Below are 16,131 nucleotides of genomic sequence, written 5' to 3'. Positions count from 1 at the left end.
CGAGGGTGTAAATCTTTACGGGAGTAGAAAGCCTCATCTTTCTCCCGCGGAGCAGCTGGTAGTTTCGAACTGCTGACCTTGCGGTTCACAGCCCGAGTGGTAACCACTACGCTACCAGAGCTCTATGAATTAGCCAAGTATAATTAAATTCCTGTTTATCAGTGGTGTTCTAGTTGGTTTTCTGACACAGAAAAACTGGTCAGGAATAATATACCCAAGCAAAGTTAACTCAGAGCTTGTGTTCTGGTGAATTTTGTAAGTCTTCTTCTCAAATGATTATTTTTTAAAATAATTGAATCTAGAATACTACTTCTCTTTCTGATGGTATACATAAATCTCAACCTCTCAGGAGAACTTGCTCTGTCTTAATAAAATGAACAACTCCTTCCTCCCTCAAAATTCAGTACTATTCATTTTTTTCCATAGTATCTGATGCCATATGGCATAATACATAATCAAATTAATCGTCTTGTTTATTCTTTGTCTCCAGTGTCCACACTGTGAACTAAATGGAGCTCTATGCAGGCAGAGATTTTGGTTTCATTCACTCATGTATCACAATTACCTGGAGTGGTTGGTACCTGGCACACAGCAAGATTCAAAATATATTTTTGAATTGAAAGAGTTCTGTTTTGAGCTTATCAAAGTCTATAATTAACATTAAAATATTTTTTAAATCTAACGGTATGCATGTTTTAAAATAATGCAATTGAATAACATAACATATATATTTTATTTATAACTATGTTGGCATCCTGATGTGGTGCTGTGGAATAAAGAACTGGACCACAAGGTTGGCAGTTCAAACTCAGCAGCTGCTCCTTGGAAACCCTGTACAGGGTCGCTGAGTAGGAACTGACTCAAAGGCACTTAACAACAACAATATTGGAGTTCTGGTGTAGTCCTACAGGATCATGCACTGGACTGCAAAGATCAGTTTGAACCACAAGGTCAGGAATTCAAATCCACCAGTCACTTCTCAGAAACTCTACACAGGGTCACTATGAGTCAGAATTGACTGGGTGGTACTTGGCAACAACAACAGTTTTGAATATTTGGGATCATAGAAAAACTATTTAGCAACATGGCTTAATGGAAAAAGACAAGGAAGGGTTTAGAATCAAATAAAGAAAGCTAGGTTAAATCCTGGATCTGCTACTTATTAACCTCAGATTCTGAACAAGTTAGTTAAACCATAAATCTTACTCTTCTCATCTGTAAAATGGGTAGAGTTATATAAATCTTACTCTTCTCATCTGTAAAATGGGTAGAGTTATTTTATCTTGCAGAACCATCAGAGTATCACCTAAAATGTTGAATGAGACTCCCTGACCCATGACAATCTGGCTAGACTTGGCCCATACCCCATCCCCAGACCTGTGATGTCTCAGGGCCTTTCCTACCTTTGCTTTGAAAAGAATAACCTCCGATTTGTGTATACTGCAGGCTTTAAAAAAACAAAAAGAGAGAGAGAGAGAGAGACGATTCTATCTTTGAGGTTCTTTTCAATCCTTGTTTCTTCTTTCTGTATTTAAGATCCTCCTGTGACAAGAATGATTTTGTCACTTTGAAATTACATGGATTATACCATTACAAATATTTCTGGTATCTTTTACTCATTTCCACACAGCAATATTATTTTTAAAACAATTCCTTATTATCAATTTTGAGAATGCTAAAATCCTCCTAAGGTTTAAAATCCAGAGAAAATGCTTCAGCAGAACCAATCGCTTAAGATTCTATTTTTAACTTGTTGTTGTTTGTCTGAGCTTGTATAGGGTTTTCAAGGAGCAACTGGTGAGCTTGAAACGCTGACCTTGCAGTTCAAAAGACTTTGCAGTGTCCAGCTCATTAACCCACAGTGCCACAACAGGACTCCCTATTTTAAAATGTTGTTGTTGTTGTTGTTGTTAAGGTCTGTGGAGTCGGTTCCGACTCATAGTGAGCCTGTACAGGGTTTCCGAGGCTGTAAATCTTTACGGGAGCAGAACGCCTCATCTTTCCCTTGTTAAACAGCTGGTAGAACTGCTGACCTTGCGATTAACAGCCCGATTCGTAACCACTACGCTACCAGAGCTACCAGGTTTTAAATCATCAAAAATTTTGACATATGAGTCGATTTCCTCCTCTTTTGTTACTTCTTTAAAATGATTACAAGAAGGATAAGTCAAGAAGTGTTTTTCTTCCTTTATAAACTCTTTGCATTTTGCTGTTGTTTAGATGTTTACATATTAAAATTTTCTTAGAACTATCAAATATTATCACAAAGCCTGCTTTCATCGAGTCGATTCTTACCCCTATTGACCCTAAAGGACAGAGGAGAACTTAGCACTCCTTAGGGTTTATTTGGGCTGTTTCGCTGACCTAACAGTTAGCAAAACAAAGTTAACCCACTGTGCCACAAGGGCACCCTATCAAAGATTGTTGTTGTTAAGTGCTATTGAGTTGATTCTGTCTTATAGTGACCCAAGGAGGAACTGGAGTCCAGGTGTGGTGCTGTGCACTGGACCGCAAAGTCATTTGAACTGCAAGATCGGCAGTTCGAACTCATCAGCCGCCTCTCGGAAACCTTATACAGGGTCGCAATGAGTCAACAATAACTTGATGGCACTTAACAACAACAACAGCAAAGGAACAGCTGGTAGGGTTGAATCACCAACCATTTGGTTAGTAGTCCAGTTGTTATGTGCGGTGGAGTCGGTTCCAACTCATAGCGACCCTGTACAGGGTTTCCGAGGCTGTAAGCCATGGTATTTTCGATAACCTCATATGGATGCAAAAGCTGGACAGTGAATAAGGAAGATCATAGAAGAATTGATGCCTTTGAGTTGTGGTGTTGGAGGAGAATACTAAAAGTGACATGGACTGCCAAAACAACCAATAGATCTGTTTTGGAAGAGGTGCAGCCAGAGTGCTCCTTGGAGGCCAGGATGGCTAAACTTCATCTCTCATACTTTGGACATATTGTCAGGAGGGAACAGTCGCTGGAGAAGGATGTCATGCTGGGTAGTGTGGAGGGTCAGAGAAAAAGAGGAAGACCCCCAATGAGATGGATCGGCCAGGTGGCATCATTGATGGCGTCAAGTGTGACAGCGGTAGTAAAGTTGGCCCAGGATCAGACATTGTTTTGTTCTGCTGTACATGGGTCGCTATGGGTCGGTTCCAACTCGATGGCACCTGACAACAACAACAACAACAAATCTTTACGGGAGCAGAAAGCCTCATCTTTCTCCCGCAGAACAGCTGGTAGTTTCGAACTGCCGACCTTGAGGTTAGCATAGCAGCCCGATTCGTACCCATTACGTTACCAGAGTCCTAGAGCCTACACCAGGACTCCAGAATTTTCTCCTCGCTGGGTCTGATACCTACCCTGTTTTTTTTTCTGTCCATGAAATAATAACAAGCTAGTTTGTTAATTTGTAAATTAAAATCCTAGACCTTGCCCAGTTCTTGACACTGATATTCTCACAAAACCTTACATTGTCAAGGTTATTACACAGACCTAACAAAATCGTAGGCTCCATTTCTTAAATGACTGCTATCACTGTGAATCATCAGGACCTTTCACCTTTTCATCATCTCATCCTTTATCCACCACAAATATGTGCTTAGCCCTTTGTTTGTAAACCTGTGTACCTGTAACATATCACGCACTCAGAGGGGCAAAAACAGCTACAGTGGTTGCCTTCCAATTACTCTTTTCCAGGACTATTGCCTCCAGGTACTGCGCTGATAAAATCATCAGACTAACACTTTTGTATTACTTCCTTTCTGCCTTAAACATCCCCTCTGCTGCTCTTGAAAACATGCAATAGCTGTCATTAGCTTGTAAATAATCAAATAATTCCTGAAGTTTCCCTCAGGCTTTATAGACAGTCAGCTCTGGAGTTTGCTTCCTTTCAAACTTCATCTTCACAGCTTGCTAACAACATCATTTTGGACAAGTTGCCTAACCATCTTGTGGCCTATTTTCTCATCTGCATAATGTAATGATTTGAGGATAAGATCACTAAAAAAATGTACATACATATGTATATATATGTATATATCTAAGGAGTTCTGGTAGCGTAGTGGTTACGAATTGGGCTGTGAGCCTCAAGGTCAGCAGTTCGAAACTACCAGCTGTTCCGAGGGAGAAAGATGAGGCTTTCTGCTCCCGTAAAGATTTACAGCCTCGGAAACCGTGTACAGGGTCACTGTGAGTCGGAATCGACTCCACAGCACATAACAACAACAACAACAAATGTATACATCTACATCTATATGCCTAGAATTTAATAAAAGCTCAGTATATTTTAGATGTCAAACTCAATTTAAATTTTATCTCTTCTCTTTCTTTTGCCATTTACAAAGCCTCAACTCCACTATTCAAATTGTTTCTGAGATCTGCTTTTCACCAAATCCTTAAAGACAGTGATCAGTAGGGGAACTTTTCTTTATCAAAACTACAATATACTTCTTTCTGGACATTCAACTTTTAGTGAGACTCCTTGTCCAGTTCTGTTTAATGTGCATATTTATTCAATGTCTTATACTAACAGTGTTTTCTAACTGGAAGGAAACTTCGAGAGTAATCAGTTTAGCCTATCCATTGAAAGCTAAGGAAATATCTTGATTGAAGAATAAAGATTAGCATTTCATTTTTCTGATTACAATTCCTATATTTATTGTGTATTTTTTTTTTTTTTTTTTGCTTTTTAGTCGGACAAGTTATATTTCACATGATTTAGTTTGATATTTCTAGTTGTTATTTGTATAATCTTTAAGCAAACATTTTATTTTTTCAACCATATTCAGGTAAAATTTTCAACATAAATATATTGATCCAAAACTTGTTTTATATTTTCATTAAGAGAGTAGTATAACAGCTAGAACTTCAAACTATATTTTTTAAATTTATATAATTCAAATTTTTTTAAAAAATCATCATGAGAATTGTATTGCAACCTGGTGTGGTGCTGTAGGATAAGCACTGGATTGCTAGCCTCAAGGTTCAAATCCACCAGCTGCTCCTCAGAAACGCTATTTATTGTTGTTGTATGCTGTCCTGTCAAGTTGTGATTTATAGAGACCCTGGGTAGGGTTTCTGAGGAGTGGCTGCTGACACTGTGGTTCAAATCGACCTTTTGGTCTAGTGCATTATCATACAGCACCACACCAGGACTCCAAGAATCCTTCACAGGGTCGCTGTGAGTCAGAATAAACATAAAGGGTGAAATTGTTTACCAGTTGAAATCTACATAGGATACAGACGTATTATAGTATACCTTATTAAAGACAACTTCACTAATTTCATAGAAAACTCTAAAACTTCAAGCATTTCCTCCAAGCAGAGTTAGACTGTTGTGTGAAGTAACTCCCTCTGACTCTGTGAGTCCTTATATTGTAGGATGGTTTTCAACTCATAATGACTCCCCACAGTGAGTGAACCCACCTACTGCATCAGTAGCAGTATCCGCACACTGTGGTGTACCATATACCCAGTACCATGCTGGTCCAAACCAACCATCAATCACTAAAAGACTGTTATTCTTTCAATGGGAATGAAGATGGAGAAAACTATCAAAAGTGTATTTTATGAGAAATTCATGTATGCTATAATCAAGCAGAGAATGTATGGTAAAAATGTAGAAACATATTCATATAAAAATAGAACTTCCAGCACAAGAAAAATAAGAAGGAAGATAACCATGACCAGGTGAGTACCTGACATGTTCATTCGTAACTTACATTCTAAGGGAATAGTGACTATAAAGATACTGTTATTCCTCGTCCACTTTCAATTTCATGATATATATTATATTGATATGGAATTATCATGAAATGTTTTGTAGTAACATGAAATAGTATACGAAGTGGACATTTATGCCTTTTAAGGTTTAAATCATTAAGAAAGGAAACATATGTTTAATAATTAACCACACTTCATAAAGTAAGTTAAATGTCAACTTCCTTTCTGACCTGTTAATTATATTCAATAACACTAAAGGGCAGCATTTGCAAATTGCTTCTGTGCCTAGCATTTTAGTGTTTGGTGACAAATTTATGATCTTGACCCTCGTAATTAAATTACTTAGTTCTAGAATGTTTTATGGTTCTTGATTATTATCATATGCTTGGCTAGATTTTCATATTCTTTCAATTGCATTAGCAAAATTTCTTTATTTCCTTTTTTCTACATATATTCTTGTACAACCCATTGACCTTTTACAGAAAATAAAATCCAAAATGAGGATAATTAACAAATTGTAAATCTATCATCAAAGTCTTTTAAATTTAAATATCTTTGAAGTATGTGTGGGTATATAACGGAACTAGAATGACATTTCACATCATTTAATTTTCCAAATGATTTTCCTGAAAGTCACAATAACTTACTAGCTTCTCAAGACATTTGGTTTTTTTAAATGGGAAAAACATGTTCATTGTATAGTTTGTAATATTATCATTAAGCTGAACCATATGATAATACCAACATTTGACCATTTTGACCTGCAAAGATGATAATTTCTTACAATTTAACTTAACTTTTTTAATAAGTAAATTCAATGCAGCAGATCATTAACCAAACTGTCAGTAACATAAAATAATATTTTAGAAACCTGTTTATTTTCAAAAGTATGTAATAATTATAATTATTAATTAATAAGAGAAGTTTTAAAAATATTTTGTGTGATCTGTAGCTTGTTTGAGTTATTATAAGCCTTCAAAACCATTACTTCAGTAAATTGATGCTGATTAGAAAAAAATCTAACATACGTATACAATAAATTTAATATATATACTGTTTATGTTGCCATGTTTGTCAAGTTTTGGTGCCTATGGGGTAGTAATATGCACGTGATAATAACCATAAATTCTCATAGATCCATGTTAAGTAAAAAGCATTAGCTAGGGATTTAATAGCAAAAGATGTTTTTCAGAAGTAAAATCTTTTGGACAAACCCAAAGCTGATTTTTTTTTACATAGTGGGATCTTCCTATATACAACACGAGATGGTGCTGTAGGATAAGAATTTGACCACAATGTCGCTTGAACCAGAAGTTTGGCAGTTCAAACTCACCAGCCACTCCTCGGAAAACCCTATACAGAGTCTCTATGAGTAAGAACTGATTCAACGATACTTAAAAACAACAACATATTTATCACAGCTGGACTGGCGTCTTCTGATAGATAACATGTCTGAAGCATGACAGATGAAGTATGACCATCCTCATTTCCAAAGAGCATTCTGGCTGTACTTGTTCCAACACAGATTTGTTTGTTCTTTAGGCACCACTTGTGACGTAGTGGTTACAAGTTGGCCTGCTAACCTCAAGGTCAACATTTCGAAACTACCAACTGTTCTGCAGGAGAAAGATGATCCTGTAAAGATTTACAGCCTTGGAAATCCTAAAAAGGGTCACTATAAGCCGAAACTGACTCCAAGGCACATGACCACCACCAGCAAAAGACGGGCAATGTGACTTACAACGCTGTGTTCCTGTAGAGCATAGTGTAGACTAAGGCTCTCAGTGGGCTCTTTGCACAATGATTGTCACTTCAACAGCTCAAATTTTCTAAGCTTTAAATCCATAAATTCAATTGCCTAAAACCAACCCTCTGTGATATGTAGGACATCTGCTATCATTTGAACTGCCCCTCAAAATACAATCCTCTTTGGCATTCTATGAGACACTTTCCGTTGATATTTGGATTATTTGGGGTGCTTGATGGTGTGCTAAAGTTGACTTTTGCTGGCTCATGAAGGCCTATTAGAAAATTGTTAGGAATTGTGTGAGCTGGTTGCTCACAACAGCCATTGTTGACAATTAAATTATATAAAATTAAAATTAATGAAGTATTAAAGATAGAAAACACTTAAAAATTCATTATTATCTATATTATTAGGACCTATGCTCTTTAGGTTATTTATATTTGTTCTATCTGTGAGGTGGAATAATATGTAATGCTGTGCTTCTGTTCGTCTCTTCCCAAACTGCTTTCACTGACATGCTTAAAGGTTGAAATTGGCATTGGTGACAGTACTTACAACACAAAAACTGGCAAATAACAAAAACTAGGGCTTAGTTTATTATTTTGTTGATTATTAAGACTTAAGAAAGATATGTAGGAAACAGTATTATTGAAGATTTAACTTAAAATACTTTCAATATTTATATTTGTGAATAGAGCACTGTATTTTGATATACAAAACCAATTGACCAGCTCAGAACTGAAAAGAAGATAAAGTTGTGGCATACATATATGAGGGAACACTTTCATTTTACTTGCCAACATAAGTGAAAATCTCAAATGACATCTTTGTAGAATAAAATTTGTTGCTGTTATGAGGTGTCATTTAGTCAGTACAGACTCATAGAGACCTTATGCATGAAAGAATGAAATATTGCCCAGTCTTGCACCAACCTCACAACCATTGCCAGGCTTCAGATCATTGCTGCTGACTCCGGGATTCTTTCTCTTTTTCTCCAACCTTCCACTTTAACAAGCATCATGGCCTTTTCCAGGGACTGTTCCTTCTTGATAATTTATCTGAAATATGAGTGACAAAGTCTGGCCATCCTGGCTTCCAAGGAGCATTCTGGCTGTACTTCTTCCAACATAGATTTTTTGTTCTTTAAGCACTCCATGGAACTTTAAATATTCCCCTCTAGCACCACAACGCAAATGCATCAGTTCTATAGTCTTCTTTATTCACTGTCCAACTTTCACATGCATATGAGGTTATTGAAAATACCATGGCTTGTTTCCAGTACACCTTAGTCCTCAAACTGACGTTTTTGTTCCTGAACTCTTTGAAGAGGTCTTGTGCAGAAGATTTACCTAATGCAATGTGTCATTTGATTTAGTGACTGTTGCTTCCATGAGTGTTGATGGTTGATCTGAACAAAATGAAGTCTTTGACGACTTCAATCTTTTCTCCATTTATCGGTCCAGTATTGAGGATTTTTGTTTCCTTTACATTTTTTATTTTTTTATTTTTTCGTTTTTACTGTGACTTATGTGATAGTTTACATGGGAGAACATTAGCTTTACATTCATCCTACCTTATTTTGTTTCAATGCAATGATTACAATCCTCTCCATGCATCATCAAGCAACCAAAGCCCGCCCCCAGGCCTTCAGCACACAGCCCCTTTCCCTCCCTTAGTCTAGAGCACCCAGCAGTTCCATCTCTCCATGTCATTGTCTCTGCCTCCATCTCTGGCATCACTGCTTTCTGGATAGGGTCCTGCACTCTGCTCTTCTCCCTTGATGGTCCCAGGGTCCTCTGCTCCTGGACTGCAAAATCAACCACTCCCCTCCTTTTGTTACAAAATGTCTACCTTTATCTTTCCAACACTCCCATTCAGTCCTGATAGCAATCATTCACTATTGAACCACAAGAGTCTTATCTCCATCTCCTCTCACCAGCCCCATCCAGACAGGTTGGAAAGCATTCAGTGGAGATTCTACCTTTCTCCGCACCCTCTGGAACTAGGTTCCCTATTGAAAGCTTATAAGCCCATCACTTCTTGTCTATGTAGCCTCCCCCCAATTTTTGGTTAGCCAATGTCTAAGTTGCCCATCCTTGTCGACCTTGTGTACCAAGGGGGTGGGAATGATCCTCACTGTAAAGATTTGTTCCCTCCTTTGACCTACTGCATCCATAGGTGTAGGTAAAGCTCATCAAAATGTATCAGATTACTCATTTTTTCCTCCACTAATTGAGTTCTGATCATCCAGCCATTGAAGATAGGTGTCAAGTGTGTACTATCTGTAAGTATGTGCATCTCCCCTCACTTCATATCAGCTGGACGCTTCACACTCTGCTTTAGTCCTCTGTGGCCATGTCTCTGGCCCTGGGCCCAGGAGTCCCCAGGTCTCACCATTGTTTCCTTTACTTTGATGTGTAACTCGTACTGAAGGCTGTGGTCTTTCACCGTCATCAGTAAATATTTTAAATCCTACTTGCTTTCAGCAAGCAAGGTTGTATCATCTGCATATCACAGGTTGTTAACGAGTCTTCTTCCAATCCTGATGCCATGTTTTTCTTCTTATAATCCAGTTTCTCATATTATTTGCTCAACATATAGATTGAACAAGTATGATAAAAGAATACAACCCTGGTGCACCCTTTGCTAATTTCAAACTATTCAGTGTTGGCTTGTTCTATTTGAACATCTGCCTCTTGGTCTATGTACAGGTGCCTCATGAACATAATTAAGTGTTCTGGAATACTCCATAGTGTTGTCTATAGTTTAACATGATTCACACAGTCAAAACTCTTTGCATAACTAATAAAGTACAGATAAAGATCTTTCTGGTATTCTCTGCTTTCAACCAAGACCCATCTGAAATCAGCAATAATATCCCTTGTCCTTGTCCTTTTCTGAATTAGGCTTGAACTCTGGCAGTTCTCTGTCAATGTTCTTTCATAGCCGCTTTAGAATTATCTTTAGCAAAAATTTACTTGCAAGAGATATTAATGATATTGTTCAATGATTTCTGCATTTCACTGGTTTGCCTATCTTTGTAATGGTCACAAATATGGATCTCTTCCAGTCATTTGGCCAGGTAGCTGTCTTCCAAGTTTCTTGGCATAGGTGAGTAAGTACCTCCAGTGCTGCATCAGTTTGTTGAAATATTTCAATTTATGGTCCATCAATTCTTGAAGCCTTGCTCTTTTCCAATGCCTTCAATGCACCTTGGACTGATTCCTTCAGTATCATTGTCTCTTGATCATATGCTTCATCTCAAAATGGTTGAACATTGACCATTTCTTGTCGGTATAATGATTCCCTGTAGTCCTTCCATCTTCTTTTGATATTTTCTGCATCATTCAATAGGTTCCAACCCATAGTGACCCTGTATAGGGTTTCCAAAGAGCTGTTGTTGGTGAGGTTGACCCACCAACCTTGCAATTCAAACTGACTTTGCAGTCCAGTGCATTAATCCACAGTGCCACACCAGACTACTTTAGACTCAATCAATATTGCAAGTCAAGGCTGTAAAGTCAGATAATAATTGAGTATTTATTTTTAATATGATTTATTGTGTTATTATTATAATACAAATATAAGAAATGGTAGTGGTTTTTGCAAGTTACAATGAAATTATAAGGGCATAGGATTGGAAATAATTTCTATATTTTATTTATAAATTGCATAGCATAAATTTTAATGTTTTCAAATAATATGCTATAAATCTTAATGTCAGTATAGTCTTCAATGAACTTCTCTGACTCTATAAATACACATACACACACATCAGTATACATATTTGTTTTGGAGCAAGAATTGGTGAGCCAGAACACCACTGGCTTGGAACTTCCCAAAGATAGGAACTGTCTCTTACTCTACTTTCATCTATAATTCCTGGATAATAATTAATTCAATGATCAGTATAGTGATTCAATGGTTAATTAATTGCTACTATTTTAAGCAAAATTAATACAGAAATCATAGTGCAAGAAGGAATGTTTTAAGTCTAAATGACCTACATAAACTGAGAAATTAGAAGGCATTTTCACAGAGAAATACATTTTCTCTAAAATAGATTTATAAAGGGCTGTCATGTACAACTTTGAGAATATTTTGAAATTTTTGTAGTTCATAGAAATTACTGCTTTATGGCATTCAAAGGTCAAATAGGAAAACTGTCCCATACTGCAGAGCAAATACATGATGAAATGGAAATTATGTATGAAAAAAAGACATGAAAGTCAAACTCAGAAAACCTAATATATAAATAATAAAATTATATATAGGGTAAACCAGAGTTGGAGAAGAAATAGTAAAGAAATAAAAGAAAAAAAAAAAAAGAAAGAAAGAATCAGACAAACAAAAACTTCCTTGAAGTTAAGAAAAATTTCTTAGTTAAAAAAATTTGTCTTCAAATTAAATGAGCTCAAAAGTCTTAGGCAAGATTACTATGCAAACTTCAACACCCGGACATTTTCTGCTGACATTTCTTAACAAGATAAAGAGAGAGGTTTATAAGCCTCTAGACTGAAATTTAAGTTATGGTTTTCTGGAATGGGAGGTGAAGTGCATTCCAAAGAAAGACAGTTTACCAGTCAAGGTTCAGGGGCAGAAAAATTAAAAGTTCATTCAGAAGTTGGTAGTAATAATGATGGATGGCCTAGGTTTAGAGTGAAGTCAATGGCCACAAAGGGAAATAGAACTCACTCACATAGTGATTGATAACCTCCTTTTGCATTTTGCTGTCTTTTACATTCTGCACTCACAACACATTATGTTATTTCCAAGATTTTAAATGAGTAGACTGGACGACAAAATAAAAGCTAATTAACTCATGTCTTTCTTTCTTTCTTTCTTTCTTTTTTGTAGCTGCATTTCTTTCTTGAAAGTTGGCAATAATTTAGGGATCCTGAATTTCATCATTTATAACTTAACATTGTTTTTTATTAGGAGAAGGGGAAATTTTTCAGTGAGGTTATAGTAAAATTATATAAACAATATAATTAGGTTGGAGTCCTGGTATGGCACTGTGGGATAATACACTAGACTACAAGTTCAGTTTGAACTGCAAGGTCAGCGATTGAAAGTCACCAGCCACTCCTTAGAAACCCTATACAGGATCACTTGAGTTGGAACTGATTCGATGCACGTAACAACAACAACAACAACAAATCACGAAATCATCACGATTGTTCTTATCTAGTCATAATTTCTCCAATTTAGAAGATTACTTTCCAAAATGGTCTTCATTAGTGTTGATCAAAATCAAAATAAATCTCACAGCATACATTGTTATTCCAATGTTATGCTGAGTTTAATTAACAAATGTTAGGATCTGATACATGGAATAATATTCATAGCTCTGGCAGCATAGTGGTTACGAATCGGGCTGCTAACCTCAAGGTTGGCAGTTCGAAACTACCAGCGGTTCCGTGGGAGAAAGATGAGGCGGACCCTGTGTAGGGTCACTATGAGTCTGAACCGATACCACGGTACATAACAACAACAACAATGTGGGAATTACTAACCTAGTAAAATGTAATACATAGTAATTTAGCCAAACAAAACCAGTGTCCCATTGTATAAAATCCCATTAACCTAAAACAGACCAAAATTCATCAAATGGATTACTAATAAGTCTTTTTGCCATTTTCTGCCTTAGGGGTATGATGATGGTTATGGGGGTGAATATGATGACCAGACCTATGAGGCTTATGATAACAGCTATGTGACCCAAACACAAAGGTAAGGCATTTATTGTCTAAAGCATCCTTCCTAGGAGTATCTCTAATTCCTGATGCTTTGCTTCTTGACCTTGCATGTTATGAGAGTTTCTAGTAGTGTTTCTTTTCCATCAAATTTCTGATTCATCAAGTTGCTTACCTAACTGTGAGAGATAAAAGAAAATAATGTTGCAACAGCTAATAATGAAATTACTGTTGTTGTTAAGTGCCATTGAGTCAGTTCTGAATCATAACAACCCTATATAGGTTTCCAAGTTTGAACCACTGACCTTGCAGTTTGCAGACCAGACTTATCCTATAGGCATCACAGTGTATTATTATAAGAATGAGTACTTGTAATGAGCTGTATAACCAATCAACTCATTAAACAAGTTTATGTTTAAACATCTACTCTAGTTACTATTCGGAATTAGTAATGCAAATAAGGAGCCCTAGTGGTGCAGTGGTTAAGTGCTTGACTGCTAACCTAAAGACAGTTTAAAAAGCCATCATTGCCTCATGGGAGAAAAATGTGACAATCTATTTCAATAAAGACTACAGATTTAGAAACCTTTTGGAGCCGATCTATTCTGCCTTAAACAGTTGCTGTGAGTTAGAGTGGACTCATTGGCAGTAGGTTTAATCTCGGGTTGGGGAATGATTCAGAGAACAGTGAAAAGAAAGCACAGACTTGTTCATGATGACTTTTACCTCCAGCATAATTTTCATTTGTAAAACAACAACAACAACAAAATTAAGAAATCCTATTAGTATTCTGAAAAGATGCCAGTTCTTAAAACATTTTAAGGGATTTATTTCCTTTCTTAATGAATTTCCTTCAAATTGTTGAGTATATCACTTTAGATTGACCCCAAATTTGTGATATCTTTGCATTTTTTAAAGCCAGATTTTTCATCTGTATTATATATGTATTATTTACATACAGTAAAATTAGTGTACAGTTGCATGAGTTTGGCAACTGCATTACTATCATGAAACCATAACCAAAATCAAGATATAAAACTTTTTCATCACCCCAAAATGTTTCCTTATGACCCTTTGTAGTCAGCTCCTTCTCCACCCTCAGGCCCTATAAACAATGTTGTGATTTTTGACTGTATAGTTTTGCCTTTTCTAAAATGTCTTATAAATAGAATTGTTGAAGGACATTTATATTGTTACTGTTTTTTGCTTGTATGAATAAAACCACTATAAAATGCAAAATTTTAGAAAAATCAGCATCACTTAAGTTTTATAATAAAAAAAATTTACTAGCCCAACAGGAAAGTAAAAGGGAGTCACTCTATAGTTAAGTAGTTCTCTCCTTTAGGTGACTGACAGAAATATATAAAATTAATCATTGCAAAATCATTATAATGTTCATAATTTATTCCTCAACTTTATTAGCACCTAAAGAGATTTAGATTCATTGTGAAGAAAGATTTGGGGGTGAAAGGGATAGAAAAGAAAGCAGCATCTTTAAGGTCCTTTATGGAGTAGAGAAAATGTACCTGTATTGCATTAACTGTGAATTTTCCATGACCTGATGGACTACATGGTGATAGGGCTGAGACAGTTGTCTGTGTAGAGAAAACACTGTGGTGAACAATTAGGAAAAAGATAAATGTGAGTTGATAGCTTTTAAACTAAGCACAACTTATGTTATTATTATGAAAATACCCATCTCAAACCTTGAGTAATTGCTTAGTAAGTTAAGTAGAAAAACCATTCATTAGTCAAGAGCTTATACTGTGGGTAATATTTTAATTGTCCCAAATGCATATTGGAACACAGTTAACACAGTCATTTAGAATAATAGGAGGAAGTTTTTGTATCACATCATAGACCCAGAATAGTGTATCACATGCAAATTGGTTGCATATTTATAACATCTGCTGATATTTTCAATCAAATTCCTATCATATCATTGTGCAACAGCAAGTCAAAAAGTATTGCTACTAGGATTCTAATTCATGCATGGATTTATTTATTCCAAGAAAATGTGTTTAAATGTGTGTGATCATTGGATACCTGCAGACAAATGTTCCCAGTAATATACTTGTCTTAGTCTCATTAGAGTGCCTTCTAAAAACAGGTCCAATGGAAACATGACTTCCAAGATGATCTAGTGGGTCATTTATATTCAAGGCAGAGATATCAGCTCAGAAGGTTACGGTTACTGTTTTGTTTTTAAGTTTTTATTGTGAGTTGAGTGAAAGTTTAAATGGCAGATCATCAGTTTTACATTCAACAAATCACACACCTTGTTTCATTACAATGATTATAATCCCCTCCACCTACCATCAGTTAACAGTATTTCTCTATATTCATTTTAGCTCTTTTTTTCTTTTAACACTCCAGCATATATAATAATTTACACCATCAAAGGGCACATTCTGCAAGTTTGCCTCCTAGCCACCAGCTCAGTCCCTCTCTTCCTGTGAATCTAGTGTCCCAAGCTGCTCCCTCTCCTGTCCACATTTCTACTTCCATCTCTGGTGTTGCTGCTTCTCTGGATAAGGTTTCACATTCCAGTTGTGCTGTTCTCCCTTGATAGTCCTATGGTCCTCTGTTACTGAGCTGTAAGATGAGCTACTCCCCCATTTTTGCTACAAAGCATCTACCTTTACAATTGTAACAGTCACAATTAGTCTTGATAACAATTACTCACTATTGAGTCATAAGAATCTTATTCCCATCTCTTTTTACCAGACCCATCTAGACAAGATGAAAACTATTCAGTGGGGACTCTGTCTTCTGTCACACACTCTTAAACTAAACACCCTCTTGAAACCTTGTAAGCCAGTCACTTTGTGCTTTTATTGCCTCCTCATTTTAGGTAGCCAATGTCTAAGTTACCCGTCCCTATTTAACCTGTATACAGAGGGTATAGCATTGATACTTGAAGTGAAGACTCCTTCCCTCTCTGTTGGTATTTAGAG

The 16,131-nt window shown here is 36.4% G+C and overlaps 1 protein-coding gene across 1 annotated transcript in view; it reads left to right on the top strand.

The window, feature by feature from the left end:
* KHDRBS2 (KH domain containing, RNA binding, signal transduction associated 2) overlaps positions 1–16,131 on the top strand; it is an 864,427-nt gene that overhangs the window by 769,328 nt on the left and 78,968 nt on the right. The window contains exon 7 of the mRNA XM_006835744.1: positions 13,129–13,211. Within this exon, the coding sequence (XP_006835807.1) occupies positions 13,129–13,211 (83 nt within the window). The remainder of the gene's footprint in view (positions 1–13,128; positions 13,212–16,131) is intronic.

This window comes from Chrysochloris asiatica, unplaced genomic scaffold, assembly GCF_000296735.1.
Source record: "Chrysochloris asiatica unplaced genomic scaffold, ChrAsi1.0 scaffold00019, whole genome shotgun sequence".
Taxonomy (NCBI): Eukaryota; Metazoa; Chordata; class Mammalia; order Afrosoricida; family Chrysochloridae; genus Chrysochloris; species Chrysochloris asiatica.
This window is presented reverse-complemented; position numbering and strand designations above follow the sequence as displayed.